Source organism: Panthera pardus, unplaced genomic scaffold (assembly GCF_024362965.1).
Source record: "Panthera pardus isolate Hobbes unplaced genomic scaffold, ASM2436296v1 HiC_scaffold_18, whole genome shotgun sequence".
Lineage (NCBI taxonomy): Eukaryota > Metazoa > Chordata > Mammalia > Carnivora > Felidae > Panthera > Panthera pardus.
In genome coordinates, this window is record NW_026526743.1 from 34686295 (window position 1) to 34708484 (window position 22190).

Here is a 22190-nt window from a genome sequence, read left to right on the forward strand (position 1 = left end):
AAGTACTTTTTTTGCGTCAAAACCTTTTACCACAGACAACGCACTCTTAGCTATCTTACAGAGATCCCTTCAGCTGATTCCCCCGTCGAATTGTCCCCTCCCCCGTCCTCTTCTCCCCAGCCTTCTCAGTCTCAAGAAATGGCCACCGTCGGGGCGCCTGGGTGGCTTGGTCGGTTAAGCGTCCGACTTCGGCTCAGGTCATGATCTCACGGTCTGTGGGTTCGAGCCCCGCGTCGGGCTCTGTGCTGACCGCTCAGAGCCTGGAGCCTGTTTCAGATTCTGTGTCTCCCTCTCTCTGTGACCCTCCCCCGTTCATGCTCTGTCTCTGTCTCAAAAATAAATAAACGTTAAAAAAAAAATTAAAAAAAAAAAAAAAGAAATGGCCACCGTCACTCAAATCAAAATCCTGGAGCGAGAACTCATTACCCAAACCCACAACCCAGTTGTTAGCAAGTCCAGTGGGTCCTGCGTGCAGGATAATGTTAAACCAGACCACCCCTCACCATCCTCATCCCAGGGGGCTTTGGAAGTCGCCTCACTAGGCTCCCTGTGTCCCCCAGTCCTCCTCCCACGAGGCAGCCAGAGGGACCTTGTAAAAGCATAATCTACGGCTTGTCACTTTATTCAGGTTTCATCAAATATTTGCACACTTCCTCCGGGCCAGCACTGTTCTAGCAATTCCTTGACCTTGCTAGACGTCTCGTGCTTGTCAGGGAGGGGATGACCCCCGAAATTAAAGAGTAAAACGTAGACTGTGGTGGAGGATAAGAAGTGCTGTGGAGAAGAACGACACAGAGGAGAACCATGCAGCGTGGTGAGCAGCTGACCTCAGTCCAGAGCTTGAAATGGCGGGACTGCACCTTTAGGTAGGGTAGTCAGGGAAAGCGTCGCTGAAAGGGGCATTTGGGACCCGGAGAAGGTGGGAGAGCGGTCCAAACCATACCTGGGGGGAAGAGTTGCAACCCTCCGGTGGCTCCCTATCACGTGAAAATAAAATCCAAATTCCCTACAACCGCCCTTGAGGTCCCATAGGACGTGTCCAGTCCATCTCTCTAATGCGCTCTGCCCTTTGTTCTCCAGCCACACGGGCATCTCTCTGGGTTGTCACCCTGCCAGGTTCCTCCCCACCAGGGTCTTTGCTGTGGGTGCTCCCCCAGCTGGGCCACCCCATCCACCCCTCCATGTACGCATACCCATCCTTTATCCTTCTTTTCTCAAGGCCGGCTCCTGCCCATCCTCGGGTCTTAAAGATGTCACCTCCTGGGAGAGGCCTTCCCTGACCAGCCCAGCCTCCCTCAACCTGCTTGCTTTCTGTGTTTTATTTTCATCAGGGCTCTTATCACCATCTGAAATTGTTTCCTGCCTGCCTCAGCTACAGGGAATGCAAGTTCTCGGAGAGAATCGTGGTGGCCTATTCACGGCCTGGAACGGGGCCTGGTTCAGAGCAAACGTTCAATACATATTTACAGAGTGAAGCAATCAATCAGTCACGGAGAACTAGTTACCAAACTTGTAAATAATTAATGAGATCCCGGGCAGCAAATTGGGCGTCACTCAAAAACCAATCAACCCCTGTCTCAGGCTCTGCCATTTTATCAACAATAAGGCAACAACAGTAACTGAAATAAAAATTCAATAACTCCATCTCATAATTCAATTCAATAAAAGCAGTTTAAGAACACAAGTCACTTGGGCATTTATTCAAAGCCCTTGGCATTTGCTATCTCTTTTCATTGTGACAACCCAGTGAGATGGTCCGTCACTCCCATCTGAATAGGGTCCAGTCACTGAGGTTTCAGAAATATTTTGTGACTTGCCCAGGGTCACACAGTCAGTATAGGGCAGAGCCAATGTCCTCATGCTGCGCCACACAATTGTATTCAAATTCCTCTAAATAAACATCATGGAGCACTCACTGTGTGGGAGAAACCCTGTGAGAAAGAGTGTCAAAGACAGATGATCTCGTAGGCAAATTGAGATGTTTCAGATAAAAGGATTTTCAATGAATTCTGAACTACCTGACAGAGATCCAACCGTAGTATAGTCAGAAGGTGAATATAAATCATGTACTGAGCGCTTCCTTTCCACCAGATCCTGCGCTACGCACTTCACATGTATTGCCTCATTACTGTGTGTTATTATCCCCACTTTACAAATGAGCAAACTGAGGCATGGAATGATTACGTAACTTGCTCAAGGTCCTAAGGCCAGGCAGTGACGGAGCTGGGTGCTCAACTCAGCCTTAGCTCAACAGATACTCACCACAGGAAAAACCTAGTACTCCGTGAAATCTCGTCAGTTGGCAGGAGTTTCTGTACAGAAGATACTAGATATACTTAAATCTGGCCACCTTGAGACGTGTTTGCAGGACTTGAAGGAAAACATCCATGCTCCTTTCTGGAGAAGGTTATTTCCTTTATCTAAAGACAATATAACCCCCTTGGCAACATCTGGTAGCCGTCCTTACCTGTAAACTGTGGCCCGTTGGCTCTGAGACCAGGATGCTTCCTAGGGAGGGGGCTTGAAGCTCGGCAAGAACAGCTCTGCTGGAGATGCAGGGTCCAGGCCAGTGCCAGCCGTGACAGCCAGGGGCCTCTTCCTGGCCTGCACTGGGGTCTCTCCCCGCCTCCCCTCTCGGCCCCCTCCACAGGACCCAGCTGTTCGAGCTCAGCCACACCAGGGCTGGAACCACAAACATGGCAGCCTGTGGCCCGGCTTGCTCTGTCAGGCTGTGGGAGAAGAAGCTCCCAAATTGGAGCCTGTAATAGCCTGTGCCCTGGAATTTTCTGCTTGGTTCACCAATTCCTCGCTGGACCAGACGTAGCTTTGGTGCTGAACAAGGCGGCCATTCAGTCTTTAGTGCGGCAATTAAAAGGCTTTGAGGGCAGGATCTCCTTCAGCCTCCAGGGACCGATTTGGGTCGCAAGCAAGGGTCCTGAAATGTTGTCTTCTGGGTTTTCTAGCCAATGTGTCTCCTTTGAGGTCCATTCAGTTTTGAGAAGAATTGGTATTGTGGCAGAACGGGGCGGGGCGGGGGGGTGGCAAGAATAAAGTTAATTAGGCTCCTGACATTCAAGTGGGAACGCAAGATGTCCACAAGTGAACCCTGATTCTCATCTCCCCCCAAATCCTGCTTCACCCCCAGCCTTCCCACTCCAGCTAATAGTAGCTGCCTCCCTCCCACGACTTGTGGACTCCTCCTTTCTTTCACACCACCACCTCCACAGCTCCCACCCTCCCTGCCTGACGCCTACAGTTGGCTCCAGGCCCTGACTCACTACTGTTACGTCTCGGCTCGGCAGCCAGACCGTCGTGCTTAAATCAGAGTCGAATCAACTCACTCCTGCTCAGAGCCTTTGATGGCTTCCATATCCCTTGAGAGTAAGTGCCCGAGTCTCACAGGGGCCCTCGAGGCCTCTCTGCTCTGAACTTGCCACCGCTCTACGCTCCTCCACCCTGCTCTTGACATCCACCGGGCACCCTCAAGGCCTTTGCACTGACTGTTTCCTCTACCTGGATACCCTTTCCCCAGATATCCACATGGCTCAGATTCTTTTCTCAAGGAGATGGAGCCTGACGGCCTTACCATTCCTCACCCCCTTCTTCCATCTTTGCCCTCCCGTGTCCCCCACCTTGCCTTAGTTTTCCCTTCATAGCACTCAATACCCCTGGCATGCTAAATGATATACTTAGTGGTTGTACCTAATGTTCAGGTCTGTTCTTCTCTATGAGGGGGAGTAAGTCATACAGGGTGGGGATCTTTGCCTATTTTGTTTGCCGTTGTATCTCAGGCAGCCGTACAGAGCCTGGCACGTGGAGGGGGCTCGGTAAAGTTGTGACAGGAAGGGGAGGCCCTTCGAGACACAGCATTTCTGTCAAACCAAGATGAGATAGAGCACAGAGGAAATGTTTTGGATTGTCCAACTCTTCAGGGAGCTTAGAAGGGAAAGAGGGAGTGAGGGAGGGGCTGGAGACCAGGTAAACACCCTCTCCCCCCACACAGCGACTTGTAAGCCTGTGCCCACCCCCACTCCAACAGAGAAGGGAGGTCTTTGACCTCTAGGGGCCCTTAGCTAGGTGCAGGGAGAGCTCCACCCGTGTCCCTGGATGGGGCTGGGCAGTGGAGGACTCCCTCCACCCACTGGGTCCTCAGTTGGCAGGGCTCCTGGCTCCAAACCCAATATCAGGCTGAGAGAAGCAGACAGAGAGGTAGGGTACATCTTTCCCTACCTGTGGCCTCCCAGACGCCTCCAACCTGGACACCAGGCTTTCCAGGCCGTCAGCTTTTCTAAATAAACATGTTGATTGCTGAAGAAAGAGAACGGTACAGAGTGATCCTAGCAGAAGCGAGCTGTCTGCAGGTGCTGGAATATAGTGTCCTGCTGGGAAACGTAGCCTTCCAGGCCGGAGCGGCCCCGTCTCTTGCCCAACCCATCCTGGCCCCAACTCTTTAATGAATCTGGTCACAGACAGCCGGTCTCCCTCCTCTCTCTCCCTCTCCATCTGGGTGTTAAGGCGCAAAGCAGATTAGAAATGTCACTCGCGTGGCTGGCCCCAAGCTGCACCGTCGGTCCACACTCGTTCCGTTCCGACAGGTGTAATTTCCTTCCCCAAACAAACACTCAGGTGTTGGGTTCTGAAAATCTTCTCCTTATATGAATTTCATGAGCCCAACTATGACCTGGGGTAACTCTTTTATGAGCAGAACAAAGAAATGATCAATCAAAAGGAGTTTGTTTTCCTTTGCGACTCCGAATAGAGTCTGTACGTGCAGAACACAGATGGGACCCGCCCAGCCTTCTGTTGTAGGCGGGGCAGGTACATCCTGTAAGAGGGTCTGCCGAAGAGATGAGCGTGTAAGAGAATTTTAAAGCTTCTTTTCCTTCATCTTATTGTTCAAGAGTATATATTTCAGATTAAGGCCAGATGCCAGAAGATTCCTTCACAGAGCAATTTTGAAATACTCTGGGGGCACCTGGTTAGCTCAGCCAGTAGAGCATGAGCCTCTTGATCTCAGGGTTGTGAGTTTGAGCCCCACGTGGGGTGTAGAGATTACAAAAAAAAAAAATTAACTTGGGGCACCTGGGTGGCTCAGCCGGTTGAGTGTCCGACTTCAGCTCAGGTCATGATCGCACAGCTTGTGAGTTCAAGCCCTGCATTGGGCTCTGTGCTGACAGCTCAGAGCCCGGAGCCTGCTTCGGATTCTGTGCCGCCCTCTCTCTCTGCCCCTCCCCCGCTCATGCTCTGTCTCTCTCTCTCTCTCTCAAAAATAAATAAACATGAAAAAAAATTGACTTAAAAAAAGAATCTGAAAACTTATTGTTGTAGCATCTTTGTCTTTAAAAATAAATCAGAAACCAAAGTTTTAATATTAAGTCATTTTTTTATCCAATACCTCAAAATTGCCACACATTTGGGGGAGTCTACTAGAATTATTAGCTCATTTGTGTCCACTTGGGTGTTCATTTGTTATTTTGATGCCCTTGGGAAGTAAGAGGTGTCTGGGAGTCATTGTTTTCTTTAGTATAAAGCTGGGAGTGAACAAGATGTGATTTATCTGATTGAAGAAGGACCACACAGAGAGATGAAATTCAGGACCCGTGTTAAGACGCCTAGTGAATCTCATTTTCTATTCTGTGTGCAGACCACCAAAGCATCTCTCTCACTAAACAGATACCCTAAGAATCACTACATAGTGTTTTTAACAAAAAGATGCACTGCGTCTTTATGCTTTATGATACTTTCAGGCAGCCTGAAGGAAAAACTGTGGAGGTTCAGACGTAATTGTTCAAGTTTGTGAAAATTCTGCTAGAAGAAAAAAAAATCTAAAGAATTTAGATTCCCTGGAGACAGTGATCTTCAACTTTATTTTGTGTAAGGAAAATAGTCACAGAAAACTAAGCTTTGTAAGAATTCTATGATGATTTAATGTCATCGTTTTCTCCCCTCGATGAAACATGAATCCAAAAGTCCTAAAATGGTTCTACCCTCAGATTCGTGATGAGTAACCCACTTTTTATGTGCTTTTTAACGAGCAGAAAACAATAGTACTGAGTGATCAGATGGTAGGAGGGATTAGCAGAGAGGTTAGCAATAAGCTTTAGAGGTTTATACCTATAGCTCCATTAGTCTGAAACTGGGTCTCCTATTGGTGGAGACAAAAACCCTATTAACCAATTCAAGGCAAATACCATAATAACTTCTTAATAATTGGTGGTCCCAGCAGAAAGGGTGAATTGTAAATAAGCCCAGAAATGAAACCCAGGTTTTCACTCATCAATGTATTCCTTGCAGATCGGGTTCATTGCGACAAATTACCTTGTAGAAAATGATGAGGCAAATTTACACCAGATCAACTGTGATAAATTTCTCTGTGTGCGTGTCTGTGAAGGCACTGTCTTTGCCGTTACTGCTGGAATTCTGTTAAGCACTTATTAATGTGCTCGGTGTGTACGTAGTGGCACTTTAAGAATCTGAAGGTCAGGGGGCGCTTGGGTGGGCTCAGTCGGTTAAGCATCGGACTGTTCATTTTGGCTTAGTTCATGATCTTGAGGTTGTGAGATGGAGCCCGAGTTGGACTCTGTACTGACAGGGTGGATCCTGCTTGGGATTCTCTCTCTCTCCCTCTCTCTCTCTCTCTCTCTGCTCCTCTCCTACACCGCTCCCCAAATAAATAAACTTTAAAAAAAAATCTGAAAGTCAGTATAGCCTTTTAAACTACAGTTAGTACCTTTTGTCTTATGAAGGGAAGGACACAAAATTCATGCTTCTGGACTAGAAGATGTTGGCTAGAGTTACCTTTAAAGTTCCTCACAGCATGACGTCAAAATTCAAAGGCTTTCACTCTTGTTTGTAATGGGAAATTTTTTTAAGGGGGAAGCTTTATTTAGGGAGAGAGAATTTTCTTTTCCTCCTTCACTTAGTGATGAAAATCTTGGGGCGCCTGGGTGGCTCAGTCGGTTGAGCGTCCGACTTCAGCTCAGGTCACGATCTCACGGTTCGTGAGTTCGAGCCCCGCGTCAGGCTCTGGGCTGATGGCTCGGAGCCTGGAGCCTGTTTCCGATTCTGTGTCTCCCTCTCTCTCTGCCCCTCCCCCGTTCATGCTCTGTCTCTCTCTGTCTCAAAAATAAATAAACATTAAAAAAAAATTAAAAAAAAAAAAGAAAATCTGAGTAAAACACACTGGGAAAATATCGGGACGCACCTGAGATTTGTGACTTCTTTAAAGAATGAGTCATCCATTGTGCTGGGAACTCAGCAGGACATTGTCAGTCTAGAAATTCATATGCTTTGGTTTCAGGAAATTTCCTGTGTTATATCTCTGATATTTTCCTTCCCTCCACTTTCTTGGTTTTCTCTGGAATTCCCTTGGATCCCCCTTTGGCATTCCTAATTTGATTCTACCTTTCTTTTCTCTTCTATGTATCATCTCTATCTTCTTGTTCCAGCTCCTGAGAAATTTCCGCAACCCTATCTTCCAACGTACCTATCGATTCCCCCACCTCACATATTTTTTTAAGTTTAAGACAGAAACAGCATGAGCAGGGCGGGGGAGAGAGAGAGGGAGAGAGAGAGAATCCCAAGCAGGCTCCACACTGTCAGCACAGAACCTGATGTGGGGCTCACACTCATGAAACTGTGAGATCATGACCTGAGCCAAAACAGAGAGTTGGACGCTTAACCAACTGAGCCACCCAGGCGTCCCATATTTGTTTAATTCCCCAGAGATTTTTCTTGTTTTTTGAATATTTATTTATTAATTTATTGCACTCCAAGCATGCAATTGTGTCTCATCTCTCTGGGACTATTAATTATAGGGTTTGGGTTTTTTCTTTCTCTGTCTCCTGCCATCTGGATTGCCTGTTTTCTCTTTCTTTTTTCCTGTTTGCTTTGTGTTGGTATCTATTTGTCAGCCAGACTTCCTATTAGATTATTCTTGACTCTCTGTTCATATTTACAGATGGAGTATTACAAAGGCAATTGGAAGCTGTCTGTGTGGGTGGAGCTTCTGGTTGGAGGACTTCCTAACGGGTGATGGCTGGGACGTTTCACTGGAGAGACTCGATTGTCAGTTTTATTAGGTCCTTTCTCTTGAGCTGGTCAATTTCCCCACAAGCAGATAGTCCCATCTCCTGCAGAGGTTGGATGTAATCCTGGGTGCCGGTATTCTGAGACCTGAGAGAGAAGGAGGCCAGAGGTCTCATTGTTCAGAGTCAGATTTTGACTTAATCCCTGTTTGGTGTTCGATGCCTCATCAGCCCACTCCTCCATGCCAGGTCTTTCTAAGTCCAGATTTCTTGACACCTTTTGTCCAATGTTTGCCCTCTTCTATTATCTCCATCCTTATAGGTTTTTACATTTTACACCTTTTACAGTCATTTCATTCAGGTTCAGGAGAGATGGAAATAGATGCGTATGCTCAAGCCCTTATGCTTAACTAGAAGTCTTACACATTCATTTTTACTTCAAGGGGGTTGGTGCAATGCGCATTCATGTTAGGAACAATAATTGTTCCGTAAGTTCCAATGGCCCCAAGTGGGAAAGAGTAAAGAAAACACACGTGCCAAAAGAATTTTTGCATTCCACTTCAAGTGGTGGAATATCTATTCTAAGCGGACTGTGCAAAGTTTAAAATTTTTTTGTAGAATATTTCTTTGAATAGAAAATCTAGAACTTTTTTGTATAGAACTAAAACTAGCATGCCCTCATACATAAATAAAGAAATTTTTTGTACAGGAGAACTGTACAAAGAAATATAATGAAACATCCAATAGATAAATTTAAATGGTATACAAAAAAAAAATGTCCAAATAACCTAAAAGGAAAGGTAAATAGAAAAACAAAAACTGGAGAGGACAATAGAAAGCAAATAATAAAACGGTAGACCTAAATTCAAATACAACAATAGTTACATTAAACGTAGATAGTCTAAACATATGGATTAAAAGACAGAAACTGTTAAATTGGAATTTTAAAAAATCTAACTATGCTGCCTGTAATAAACCTACTTTACGTATAGTGATGTAGGTATATTAAAAGTGTAAAGATGGAAAAATATATAGCATGCTGACAGAAAGCTGGAGTGGCTACAGCAATATCAGACAAAGCAAATTTAGAGCAAGGAAATTTCCGGGGAAAAAGACAGACGTTGGATAATGATGAGAGGGTCAACTTACCAAGAAAATTTAACAATCTTCACTGCACATGCACCTGGGATCAGAGCTTCAAAATGCAGGCAGCAAAAACTGATAGAACTAAAAGAAAAAAATGGACAAATCCCAAATTATAGTTAGAAACTTCAACACATCTCTCAGTAATTAATAGAACAATTGGCAGAAGATCATCAAGGATATAGAAGTGAGTATCATCATCAGCCAACTGACTCTTATTAACATTTATGGAATATTCGACCCAGTAACAGTAGAACACACATTCTTTTGAAGCGCCCATAGAGGGTTCTCCATGATTGACTGTGTTCTGGGTCATAAAACAAACTTTAATAATTGTTAAAGAATTTAAATCCCATAAAGTATGTTCTCTGACCATATAGGAATTAAACTAGAAATCAATAGAAAATATCTGGAAGATCTCTAAGTATTTGGAAATTAAACACATTTCTAAATAATACATGAATCAAAACCGAAGTCTCAATAGAAATTAGAAAATACTTGAAATGGAACGAAAATGGAAATGCAACATACGAAGTTTGTGGGATGAAAATAAGAGGTGCTTAAAGGCAAATGTATAGATATTTACATTAGAAAAGGTCTCAGTCCTGAAAGCAAAGCTTCCACCTTAAGAAACAAGGATAAGAATAGGGGCACCTGGGTGGTTCAATCGGTTAAGTGTCCAACTTCAGCTCAGGTCATAATCTCACAGTTTGTGGGTTTGAACCCCGCATCAGGCTCTGTGCTGACAGCTCAGAGCCTGGAGCCTGCTCTTGACTCCATCTCTCCCTCTCTCAAAAACAAAAAAAAAATTTAAAAGAAACAAGGATAAGAATAAAATAAATCTGAAGCAAGCAAAAGCAAGAACATAATAAAGAGCAGAAATCAATAAAATTTAAACTGGAAAAATGATAGAGAAAAACGAATCAAACCAAAAGCTAGTTTTTTGAAAAGATCAATAAAACTGATCCACTTCTACACAGATGGACAAAGGAAAAAAGAGAGTAGCCAGAAATCACCAATATCAGAAATGAGACCCCCTGCCCACATTTCAAGGATAATACTAAGGAAATATTACAAACAACTCTACTCACATAAGTTTGACAACTTAGATGAAATGGACCAATTCCTTAAAACCACAAATTACCAACACTCACCCAAGAAGAAATGGACACACTAAACAGTTACATATCTGTTATAAGAAATTAAATTTACAGTCAAATCCTTCTGGAAAAACAAAACCAAACAAAACAAAAATTCAGGACCAGATGTTCACTGGGGAATTCTACCAAACATTTAGAGAAGATGTCACACCAGCTCTGCACAATCTCTTCCAGAAAATAGGCACGAGACACCTCCCAAACACCTTTATGAGGCCAGCATCACGGAAACCAATGAGCCCAGAATTTGGTATTCGTAATATCAGTAACATTTCATATGTCATAAAATCCATTTTCTAAAGATAGGTCAAGGCTTTACTTTCCAGGTAGGGTGGCGCAGGCCCACCCTCCCTGGTGCCGTGTGTCTTTCCAAGGAACTCAAGAGGGAAGTGCATATTATGCGGGTTGTTGCCAGCCTCCCCAGGAAACAGAGTGAACCTGAAGGCCAGGCATCAGCATCCCTGAGACGCCAGCCCTCCCTCCTTGGGAAAGCGTATTTCTGAACCTTGCTCTCAGTCCCCTGACTTCAGCCTGGGCCTCCTGAGATTCTTCTCTCATTTTTCACTTCCCAGTGTCTCCTTGGACCCCACCTCCCCTGCCTCTCCCAACCCCAACAAAATTTTCCTTTCTCTGCCCTTTCAAATTAACTTAACACTTAGCAAGCAGAGAACCGTAGTTTAGTTTGGTCTCAGAGCCTCGCTGCGCAACCCGAAGGTCCATCGATGAAATGTCCCCAGGATGAAGCGCACGCTTCCGCTTGATGAAACTTTCTTTTCCCCAGAGTTCAGAAGCAGCTGAACAGCTTTTAGGTTTGTGTTTTGTCATTGTTTTTGTCTCATTTGTTTTTATTTTTTCCTTCCTGTCCCATAGTAGACGGACATGCGATGTTGAGTTTTGTGCACCACTCGTAGAGAAATGGAGTGCACAACGTGGCAGCCGGCATTGTCTTTCTCTGTTATTCTGCTCCTGGTGGGTCGTTAAACGCCGCTTACTTTCTACTGCTCACGAATGCACAAGCACACCTTTTTTTTATCCCTCGCTCCCTTGAAAATTTTAAGAAAAAAAAATATATAGCTGAATTCTCAAAACAAACTTAGTGTCCATTTGTATCAACAGACAAACGCATAAATAAATTTTACCAAATATTCTCTGGGTTTATGGAAAAGAAGGTAAACAAACAGACACTTTTGCTTTACATTCTTGTAGTCTTAAAGTAATATGTAGGGCCATGGCCACCTCAGAGTTAGATTTTCTCAAAGCCATGTCCGCCCTCCCTACCGCTTTTGCTGTGGTGGGCAAAAAGATTCAGAGAGGAGAGACCAAGCCTTTCCAGAAATGTCTTCACTAAAGACACTTATTTTCCACACACCAAAAATAGTTCACTAATGTGTGCTCTCTGCTTATTTTCCCTGCTTCCACTTCCAAATTTGAGAAAAGTTCGGCAGAGGAGTTAAAATGGCATGCTGACTTTAGTTAGGAATAAAAAGGGCAGTAGTGAAAGAGATACACTAATTATAACTGTTCGCGCCCCAAGCTTTCAGAAGCTCCCCCAGGGGGCTCATTCATCCCTGCCGAGCTGCTACAGACCCCAAGATTATGTTGTCTACACTGGCCTTAGAAATTCCCCCACTCCGTTCCCCTTCCACACCCTGAGTGATAGACAGTGAGCATGGGGGCGGGGGCGGGGAATGTGTAGGTAACTAAATACCCTGAACTACTGGTTTCATTTCAAAATACGTGACCTATAAAACAACAAACACGCAAACAAGTAAACCACGAGTGCGGCAGATGACGGGCTCCTCATGCCTACCAAGGAAATCACATAAGGGCAGAGTGAAGGGTAGAAAATCAAACTGGGCATACGAATGAAATTAACTTACGTGTTTGCACTCATCACCATGCTCAATTCATCTCAACGTCCTTCCCTCTGATTCCTCCGATGACTAACTTGTCGGTCTCCTAGATCACACGGGGTCGACTGGGGCGAAGAGCATCCCTGGAAGCTCTCAAGGAGACGTCACCTGTGGCAGGAAGAACCGTGGTCCAGGGAGCTGGCACTTCCCCAGCAGTCGCTGGTGATGTGGCACGTTCACCATGGTACAAAGGGGGCAGGGCGGGCACAAGGGTACAGCGTGAGCAACATAACCTTTTCCTACAGGCAAAGTCGTCTCGAGCTCAGGGAATGGCAGTACGGTAGTGTGTAAGGACCATCAAAGGGTGAGGATGAGCTTCGGGGTGCAAATCCTGGTGGGCTGGGCTATCTCGGGCTGCCTGTGTCTGGGATCTCCTCTGTTGTTCCTCACGCGTCACCTCAGAGACGTTTCCCTTAACTTCTTTCTAAACTAAGTACAGTAAAACCTTGGTTTGCAAGCGTAATTTGTTCCAGAAACATGCTTGTAATCCAAAGTGCTTGTATGTCAAAGCGGATTTCCCCATAAGAAATAATGGAAACTCAGACAATTCATCCTGCAACCCAAAAATATCCATATAAAAATGATTACAATACTGTCATATAATACAAAATAATAAAGAAAATACAAAATCTAAAGAAAAATAAACAAATTAGCCTGCACTTACCTTGGAAAACGTTCGTGGCTGGTGTGAGGGAGACAAGAGAGAGGAGGGTTATTGTGTAGGACGACTTTCACCGTCATTAACGCAATCACTGCTATCTATTGGCTCAATGGAATCTTTTTCTTTTCGTGCAACTTTAACAGGGAACCTATGCAATGACACTTGCTTTTGCCTCCTTTTGAGGATTTTGCAGAAATGTGACATTGCAGTGACAATCACCCACAATCCCGCAGTGAGAGAGAGAACCATTGGCTCAGTTGTGAGGATGTGATGTTCGGTGTCACTCGTATTGCAAGATTTCGCTTGTTTATCAAGTTAAAATGCATTAGAAATGTTTGCCCATCTTGTGGAACACTCGCAGAACAAGTTACTTGCAGTCCAGGGTTTTACTGTGCTTAGTTAATGCACGTGTGAATGAGGGGGCCCACAAGTGAGTTGAATTTCCTCCTTTGTAATGAGGACAGTCAATGGGGGCAGACCTTCACTGAGCCCCCATAATGTGCTGGCTCAGAGTGAGGCTCTGAGGGTATGGTGGGGAGCCAAAGAGAGGAGCTGAGGTGAACTTTCTTGGCAGGGAAGGATCCCCGAGGATTAGAGACGAAATACTAAAAATGCCTGACACTGGTAAGGGAGTAAGCCCTCGATAAATAGGAACTTTTATTACCTCTTAAAGGAAACACCGAACTTGGAAATCTATGCAAATGAAACAAAGAAATTATCGTGTGCTTAGAACATTTTAAGGGTCCTCATTTTTAAAAAAATTTTTAAATGTTTATTTTTGAGAGAGAGAGACAGAGTATGAGTGGGGGAGGGGAAGAGAGAGAGGAAGACACAATCTGAAGCAGGCTCCAGGCTGTGAGCTGTCAGCACAGAGCCGTCACGGGGCTTGAACTCACAAACCATGAGATCATGACCTGAGCCGAAGTCAGCAACTTAACCAACAGCCACCCAGGCGCCCCTCAAGGGTCTTCATTTTATCCAGGCCTCTGCTTCTCCTCTTTCCACCCACAGCCCCTCCCACCCCCATCCTCACCCCCAGGACACATTTGAAATGTAATTCCATTCACAGGAAGTTTAATTTGAGTGATGTTCACAGTAGTAACAAAAATAATTAGTGCTTGAGTAGGACAAAGGGAACACAGGATGGCTCTGAACTTGGACATTCTTAAAAAGACAAGCCCCTCCAGGGGAAAGTGGCAGCTCAGAGCCTACCCAGAGCAGCCTCCGTCAATGGTCCCAAAAGTCCTGCCCCTCCAGCTACAAGAAAAGGTCCTGCAACCCACAAGGTGGGCCACTTCCGGCTGGTCTTGGTCGTGGTGAGTCCAGGAGAGAGAAATAATGTCTTCAGTCATCAGTGGTGGTAGCCAGAAGAGAAAAGTTCTGGTGGAAGCAGATTTGGACAGCTAAGAGGAAAACATCAGTAGCATGTTCCAGAAGAGGAAGGAGATGACAAAGGGGGCCAGGGGAGGTCTGTTTCTCCCTAATTCTTATCAGGCAGTGCTGGGGGAGGTGGGGAACAGGGGTTCTCCATCCTTTTATCCTTTTGTGGGGGGAGTGCTCTATGGGAGGATTTTCTGTTCTTTAATTTGGAATGCCATTAAATTGCATTTTAAAAATATTTCAAAGGTGTCATCCAAGTAATATGTGCATTTAATTAAAAATTAATTTCATCAATGCTTCGTAAGTAAATCAAGCACGAGACCTGTAACAAGCCTCTAAAGATATTGGTTACAACCCGAATCACCTTGGATGAGGGCTTCAGAGTCTGTTCCCTGCTTCCAGGATTGCCAGCCACAGTTTTGCCCCTGCCCTTTGGGCTCAGCCACAGCCTGCAGTTCCCCAGCAAGCCACCTTCCCCCATGCTCTCTTCCCTGCCTCCCATTTCTTAGCCTACAAGCCCTTGTGTCCTTCAGCCTCTAACATTATCTCCCCCAAATCTTCCCTTTCAGCTCCTCAAACAGCTGCTTGCACATTCCTCCAAGTGACCAAAGCATACTATAATCACCTCTCTTACAGCATCTTTGATTTAGGGTGTGATTTTTTTTCCATTTCTGTATTTCTTAAGAGAATATGAATTCATAGAACCCTTGTCTAATTTTTTTTAAATTCCCAGTGCCTAGCATTGTGCAAAACAAAAGGTAAGTATCCAGGGGTGCCTGGTTGGCTTAATTAAGCATCCAATTCTTGATTTCAGCTCAGGTCACGATCCGAGGGTCATGGGATCATGCCCCAAGTCAGGCTGCACGCTTGGCGTGGAACCTGCTTAGAATTCTCCACCACCCACCACCGACTCTCTCTCAAAATAAAATTAAAAAAACAAAAACCAAAAGGTGAGTATTCAATAGCTGCTTTGTAGATGTATGAATGAGTGAATGAATGAATGAATTAACGGTACCCTGCAGATGCCAGAATGCTCCTTCTGCGAATTGAATCTGACCATGTCTCTCTCTGAATTACATTCGTTCCCGGGCTCCTTCTCTGGCAATGAGTTTACATGGGAGCTGTTAACAAACAAGAAACAAACAAACAAAATGAAGTAGCAACAGAAGGGGAGAAGTGGAGGGGACTCTGGCAAATTACTTATTTTCACGGAGTTTCTATTTCCTCACTCGTGAAACAAAAGTGCTGCCAGAAGGAGCTTTAAAGGAATCTTCCAGTTCTCCAATTACAGCTGGCCGGGCTCCAGAACAACTGTTCTCCTGAGTCCTGGCAGCTATAACCCGAGTCTTAGCACCATCTAGTGATAAAGAGCTCCAGTAGCAATGGGGAGAAAGGCTGGGGAATGGGGACCGACTGTAGGCTCAAGAAGGAAACCCTGAGCTTAATTATTTTATAAAGCAGCAAGAAATTAGGTCAAATGTGAAGTTAGCCGAGAGGCCCAACTTGGGTGACTCAGAGTCCTTTCTGTTGGTGATGGCTTAGTGAGTAAATCTCAGAACACGTAAGAAACAGCCAACTAGGATCCTTAAAACATGAAAAAGTCAAGAAAACAACACCTGTGTGCTGTGGCCCACTTGTTCCTTTATTAAGTTACCGCTTGTCCCGATTAACTCTTTTCCTTGGGAGGAAATGTACTTTTGAGGAACCAATGGTGTAGAACTCTGAAAACCCAATAAAAGCACAAATTATTTCATTAAGAGTATATATGTCTTTTCAAATGTCTTTTTTTTTTTTTTAACCTTCACCAGAGTGTGATGAAAGAAATGTTAAAAATCCCGGGTGCCTGGGTGGCTCAGTTGGTTAAGCCTCAGACTTTGGCTCAGGTCATGATCTCATGGTTCATGAGTTCAAGCCCTGCATCAGACTCTGCACTGGTGGTGTGGAGCCTGCTTTCAATTCTCTCTTCCCCTTCCCCATTTGAGTTCTCTCTCTCTCTCTCTCTCTCTCTCTCTCAAAAATAAATAAATAAACTTTAAAAGAAAGTCTTTAAAAAGAAGAAGAAGAAAGAAATGTTAAAAACCCAAACATGTCAGGGCACCTGGGTGGCTCAGTCGGTTAAGTGTCTGACAACAACTCAGTTCATGTTCTTGCTGTTCACAAGTCGAGCCCCATGTCAGGCTCTGTGCTGATAGCTTACAGCCTGGAGCCTGCTTCAAATTCTGTGTCTCCCTCTTCTTCTGCCCCTCCCCTGTTCATACTCTAGCTCTCTGTCTCTCAAAAATAAATAAATGTTAAAAAAATCCAAATATGGTTGACTAGCAATATAGAAAATATTAAAGACAATTCTGGGAGAAGGAAAACAATATCAAAAACTTCAGTGCTTATGGAATGCTCGTGGGCACATCCCCTTAAAACTCACCAAAACATTTTATCAACCTGATCTTTGTTTTCTAAATTACTTTCTGGTTGCCAAAAGCAAGACTCAACCAACCAACGGAACAAATAAACACAGGTTTTTGTTTTTGTTTTTTTTAATCGAAAACTGAAGGAGAATGATGCGGTGTCTTTGCTGTATGATCTGTCCCCAGGAGCCGTGCTCCTGAGACCACCTTCTGGGCAAAGCAAACATTTTTTTTTTTTAATTTTTTTTTAACGTTTTTATTCACTTTTGAGACAGAGAGAGACAGAGCATGAATGGGGGAGGGTCAGAGAGAGGGAGACACAGAATGTGAAACAGGCTCCGGGCTCTGAGCTGTCAGCACAGGGGCCCGATGCGGGGCTCGAACTCACGGACCGCGAGATCGTGACCTGAGCCGAAGTCGGCGCTCAACCGACTGAGCCACCCAGGCGCCCCCAAAGCAAACATTTAAAAGGGTGGCTGCTTTACAGACACTTGAGGGAAGACGGGCCTTTGAGTGGGGAGCAAGACTGACCGGTCCTATGTATAAACTGTCTCTGAAGGCAGATCCCATTGTAGAACATAATCACATTCTCCAAAAAGTAATCTACGTCTGCAGAGTGCACGACTCTATAAACCTGTTCCCACTAACTGCTTACTGGCTGACATCTACTTACATCACTGACATGCAGTAATTATTATTGCACGACCCCAGAAACACATGTAGTATAACACTGAAACCAGACCATTCCATGTAGGGACCGTATCTTCCAAACCAAAACCAAGGCCACTTGCATTGACAAGAACGTATGTGCACACCGACGCAAAGGGGGAAGCGGGCCCTGCTAGGGCATATCACGTCTGCATTCTGTCTTGGGAAATGTGTAATCTAGAAGTGTCTGGAAAAGGCAAAAACTGCAACCAGAAAATGACTTGGCCCCTTTCTGACTGGAATCAGAATGAAATGGGCCAGATTCGGAGGCAGCTTTGAAGAAAGAGAATGACTGGCCGGGTGCAGTTGGTTCAGGCATTAACAACATAAAAGAATGTAGCAGTTATGAATGATGGACTCAGGAGGCAGGTCTGTGCCTGATTTTTACATTTTACCTGCCATTGAATATATGCCTCAACCTGTAAGCTTATTAGAGGTATCTCTTTTATATCTAATACAGTTACATAAAAGACCATATGTTCTATTTGGATCAGCTCAGTTTTACCTGACAAATTCAAAAAGAGTTTCACAGGTACAGGCTTGAAAAACAAACTCAAAATAAACAAAAAATTTAAATTCTAACAATACTCAAATAGGTCACCAAAGCACTTGGGGAGAAGGTCAATTAGCTCAATGCAAAGTCATCGGCTTCATAATAAAATCCAACTAAGGCAAACCCCTGCAATTAATTTCATGGGGACTTAAAATATATTAGGTTCTTGTGAAAAATTACCTTCTGGACTGGCACCCATTGAAATGTAAATGTGTTCTTTCTTTAGTCTCCAAACTCCCCCATTTTTTTTCCTCCCGAAATTCCATTTGGAAACTGTGTATCTATAGATGTCACAGTCATTACCTCTTTTTTGTTGATAAGTGTGCTCTGCTTAGAGGTTTTTATAAGAGTTATCTTTCCTGTAATGAATACTCAACAATTCAGGCCAGTCTTTTCAGCTTGCTGGATGTAAGTGTCCCTTGATTAATGGACCTGTCAACTCGATCAGCGGTTATCATATGACAAAGGCTCAGCCTGAAAAATGTCACTTCTTATCCTGGCTGCCCAAGCACTTCTGGTTTACAAGCTTTGTGCACCTACCAGACGTACCTAGTGTTTCATTTTGGGTTTGGTTAATAATAAAGAAAGTTACATGAAAGTAGGTAATTGAACTACCTAATCCAATAAAAATAATTTCTTTTGTTCAAACAATGTGCGTCATATGATGGAGTGTGGTTTTTGTCTTCCTATTTTTTTCACTTCTGTCAGCTGAACTGCTACCTAACCATTTACATCAATGTATAGATCAATATAAACAACATTCATTTTTGTCTCCATTCTGCCTGGAGTTAAAGCCTGGCAAGAATAGAGTTGCTTGGGAGGAAAAAAAAAAAAAATCAAGTCCTTAAATGAAATTATTCTGCTTTAGTAAGTCAAAGACAGAGTATCCATTAAAATTAAGGCTGTATGCTTTGAAAGTCAATTTTGCATGTGCTTTTATGTGGTTGGAATCCATTCAATGGAGGAATCGGAGCCCTGAGATTATAAATGAGCAGAATTATGGGCAACTCTGAGCCTCTGGATGGACAATATTCTTTTTTTTTCCCTAAAAGATTTTATTTTTAAGTGATCTCTATACCCAACATGGGGCTCAAACTTACAACCCCAAGATCAAGAGTCACCTGCTCTACCGACCGAGTCAGCCAGGCTCTCCTAGATAGACAATATTCTTCAAAAATTACATAACTGTCTGGATAGAATAAATTTCAAGGGTATTATGAAGACCAATGTTCCCAAAGTTATAAAATAGTGGACTACCTCAGCGTGTTCCACAATGTAAATAAAGGAAATCACCAAATGCCGTGCTGGGACCCCAATAAAAGAAGGAAAGCAAAAAACACATTGTCTCAATGTCTGGGGATATATATGTATATACTGTAGACCTCAAAAGAAACAAGGACTAGAGTATGGCATATAATTTCCTTAACTATAAAAATCTAAAATGTTCTTAAATAATAAGAAAGGGAATAGAAGCCTAGAGCCAAAATAGCTAGACACAGCATCTCATGGAAAGTAAACGCAGGATGGTGTTTCCAGGGCTGGTGGAGGCTGGACCAGCCAGGCCAAGCTCAAGGACTTGAGGACTAGGATGAAGCAGGGACACTGAGGTCCTATAAAAACCAAATTTGAGCAACATCAAGACTAAAGGTCAAAAACCCAATAAAGAACCAATTGCAACATAGGAACGTTGTGGATGGCATTCACATTCTAATGGCCTTGAGGAGAGTGAGTCTAGGCTGAGTAATAAAATCCTCAACCGAATACGAGGAAGAAAGCAAACTGTGGGGGCGCCTGGGTGGCTCCATTGGTTAAGACTCTTGATTTCGGCTCAGGTCATAATCTCATGGTTCGGTTTGTGAGCTCGAGCCCTGTGTTGGGCTCTGAGCTGACAGTGCGGAGCCTGTTTGGGATTCTCTCTCTCTCCCTCCTCAGCTCACAAGCACGTGCTCTCTCTCTCAAAATAAATAAATAAACATTTAAAAAAAGAAAAAATATTTTTGAAGAAAAGAAGAAAGCTCATTGAAGATACCGCAGATATCCAGCTTACAAACGCAGGGAGGATGAAGAGATTTAAACACGCATTCAGCAGAAACTGAAGTTCATGATGAAATAAAACATTAGAGAAACCCACAACGTCTCTGGAGCTGACCACTTCATTGTTTCATTTTGCTGCTCTAAGAGAGCAACGGACCCTTCTACCAGATACTCTACAAACACCAAAAAGAAATGCCAAGGAGAACCACTCCCAACCCCCAAGCACCGGAGCACTGAGTGCTGTTTCTGGTTGTGTTATTCACTGTCCCAGCATTTGCTGACAATCTAAGAGAAATATTCATATTTCTCTCATGTTAGCAACGTTGGGCATGTATGGTTAGGCTCCTGCTGTTTCCGGCAGGTGGGTGCCCTTTGATTTGCTTGTAAGCAAGTCTGTGAAATTCTGTGATTCAGCAAGCATTATTCCTTGTTTCGGTTTACTGACTCCAGGGGCATTACTCATAGCTGGAAGGATTACCCCAGGTTAATTCCAATCTGGATCTTACAAAGTTGTCTGATCTCCTTGTCTTCCAAAATCTCTTCTCCATTGTTGTCATACAATGTTCCAAAGGGGTAATTTAAAAGGGGATCTACCTGTGTCTTCAGTTCTGCCCTTTCAGATAAACGTCGTTTCCGATAAAATGCAGAATATTATTTTTTGGTACAAACTTTTGTGGCTCATACTCCTTCCCAGCAGCTTTCTTTCCTGCTAAGTGCTGTTCATTAGAAATTTTCCCAGAGTCATCAATATATTTTCCTCTGTAGAAATGAGGCAAATCTGATTTTAAAACCTTTTGCTTTTAAAAACTTTAGGCTTATCTATGGAAGTTTGCAGTCTTATCTGAATTATTCTTTCGGACTCATCTGGAAACACATTGAATTCTTTTGTCCCTTTCTTTAAGGAGCAAAAACACTTTGGTTTCAGAAACTTGGGAATGTGAAAGGGGGGGTTGACCACAGCAGTCTATATGCACGTTTCTGTACACACTGGTTATGGGGAAATACAACTTTCCTGGATTTCCCGGTGCTAATGCTCTGGTAAAAGCCCTCGCCTCCTGGGGCCCTTCACATGCCATGATAATTAGATCTGCAGTCATTAATCTAGTTGATTGCTCTTCTAAGAGGATGGGAAAGTTCCTCTTATCTCAGGGAGAGGGCCAAATGGCTCCAGCTGGACCCAGGGCCCTAGGTTAAGCCCCAAGGCACAGGAAGACTGCAGTGCTACATCTATAGGTAGGTATTTACATCAAAAGGAATGAAGTCTGAGAACTTGGAGAATCTACAAGGTGGTAAAACAGACATCGAAGGTGGTCTAGCTCCTGGAGAGACTATTTACACACCAAAGGGTTGGATTTAGGTTTCAGACCCATTAAGTATCCAAGGAGAGTCTTTCAAAAAGGGAGGTGAGAGCTATCTCCTTCCTCTTTATGAGCGAGAACCATTACTTTTCCTGGCACAGGACATTTGACCCCTGGTGAGAGGTAAGTTCTGGAGGAACTGGGGGTGGTGGTGATATACTTATTTCTTACTTTAAAACGGTTAATAAGAAATCTGCCTCAGATCCAGAACACCTTGTATGTGTGCATTCAGGATAAAATTAATAACATTGAACATTAAAAACCAAACACTGACAGACTGGGTTATTAGACTGCGGTGGATCTTTTCCCTCCTCATCCACCAGTTACAACCAGCTCAGGAGAAGGGAGGGAGTAATATGTCCAATCACAAGCATAGTCCTGCCTTTCTAGGCTGGGAGTTGCCCAGAATGCCTCAGGGCCAAGGTCAACAATAGAGGCTGCAGCCCTTTGTGGTGCAATTGGTCTGAGCTGAGTGGAGTTGCTAGGTGAGATACAGGACACCCAATCAAATGTGAATTTGGGATAAATAACAAATAATTAATAGCATAAGTATATCCCAAACATTGCATGGGCCATACGTATGCTTTAAAAACAAACAAACAAACAAACAAACCTCCATTCATTCTTCATCTGAAACTGAAATTTAACTGGGCATCCTGTGTTTTTATTTGCTAAATTTGACACTCTACCATGATGACAGTGACCTCTTGGGAGATACCAGCAACTCATGTCCATTGAAGGAATAAATTTATTTATTTGTTAAAGTTTATTTTTGAGAGCGTGTGTGTAAGCAAGCAGGGGAGGGGCAGAGAGAAGAGAGAGACAGAGAATCCCAAGCAGGCTCCACACTGTCA

General features: G+C 44.0%; 1 protein-coding gene across 4 annotated transcripts in view; it reads right to left on the bottom strand.

Moving 5' to 3' along the window:
* Positions 1-4437, bottom strand: part of KIFC3 (kinesin family member C3) — a 76394-nt gene extending 71957 nt beyond the window's left edge. For 2 of the 4 annotated variants that reach the window (XM_053906153.1, XM_053906154.1), the window contains exons 1-2: positions 4231-4437; positions 2468-2975 (exon numbers count right to left, since the gene is read on the bottom strand). In XM_053906153.1, the coding sequence (XP_053762128.1) occupies positions 2468-2698 (231 nt within the window). In that variant the 5' untranslated portion in view covers positions 2699-2975; positions 4231-4437. The remainder of the gene's footprint in view (positions 1-2467; positions 2976-4230) is intronic. The other 2 variants (XM_053906155.1, XM_053906156.1) reach the window with 2 other exon arrangements.
* Positions 4438-22190: the final 17753 nt, after the last annotated feature.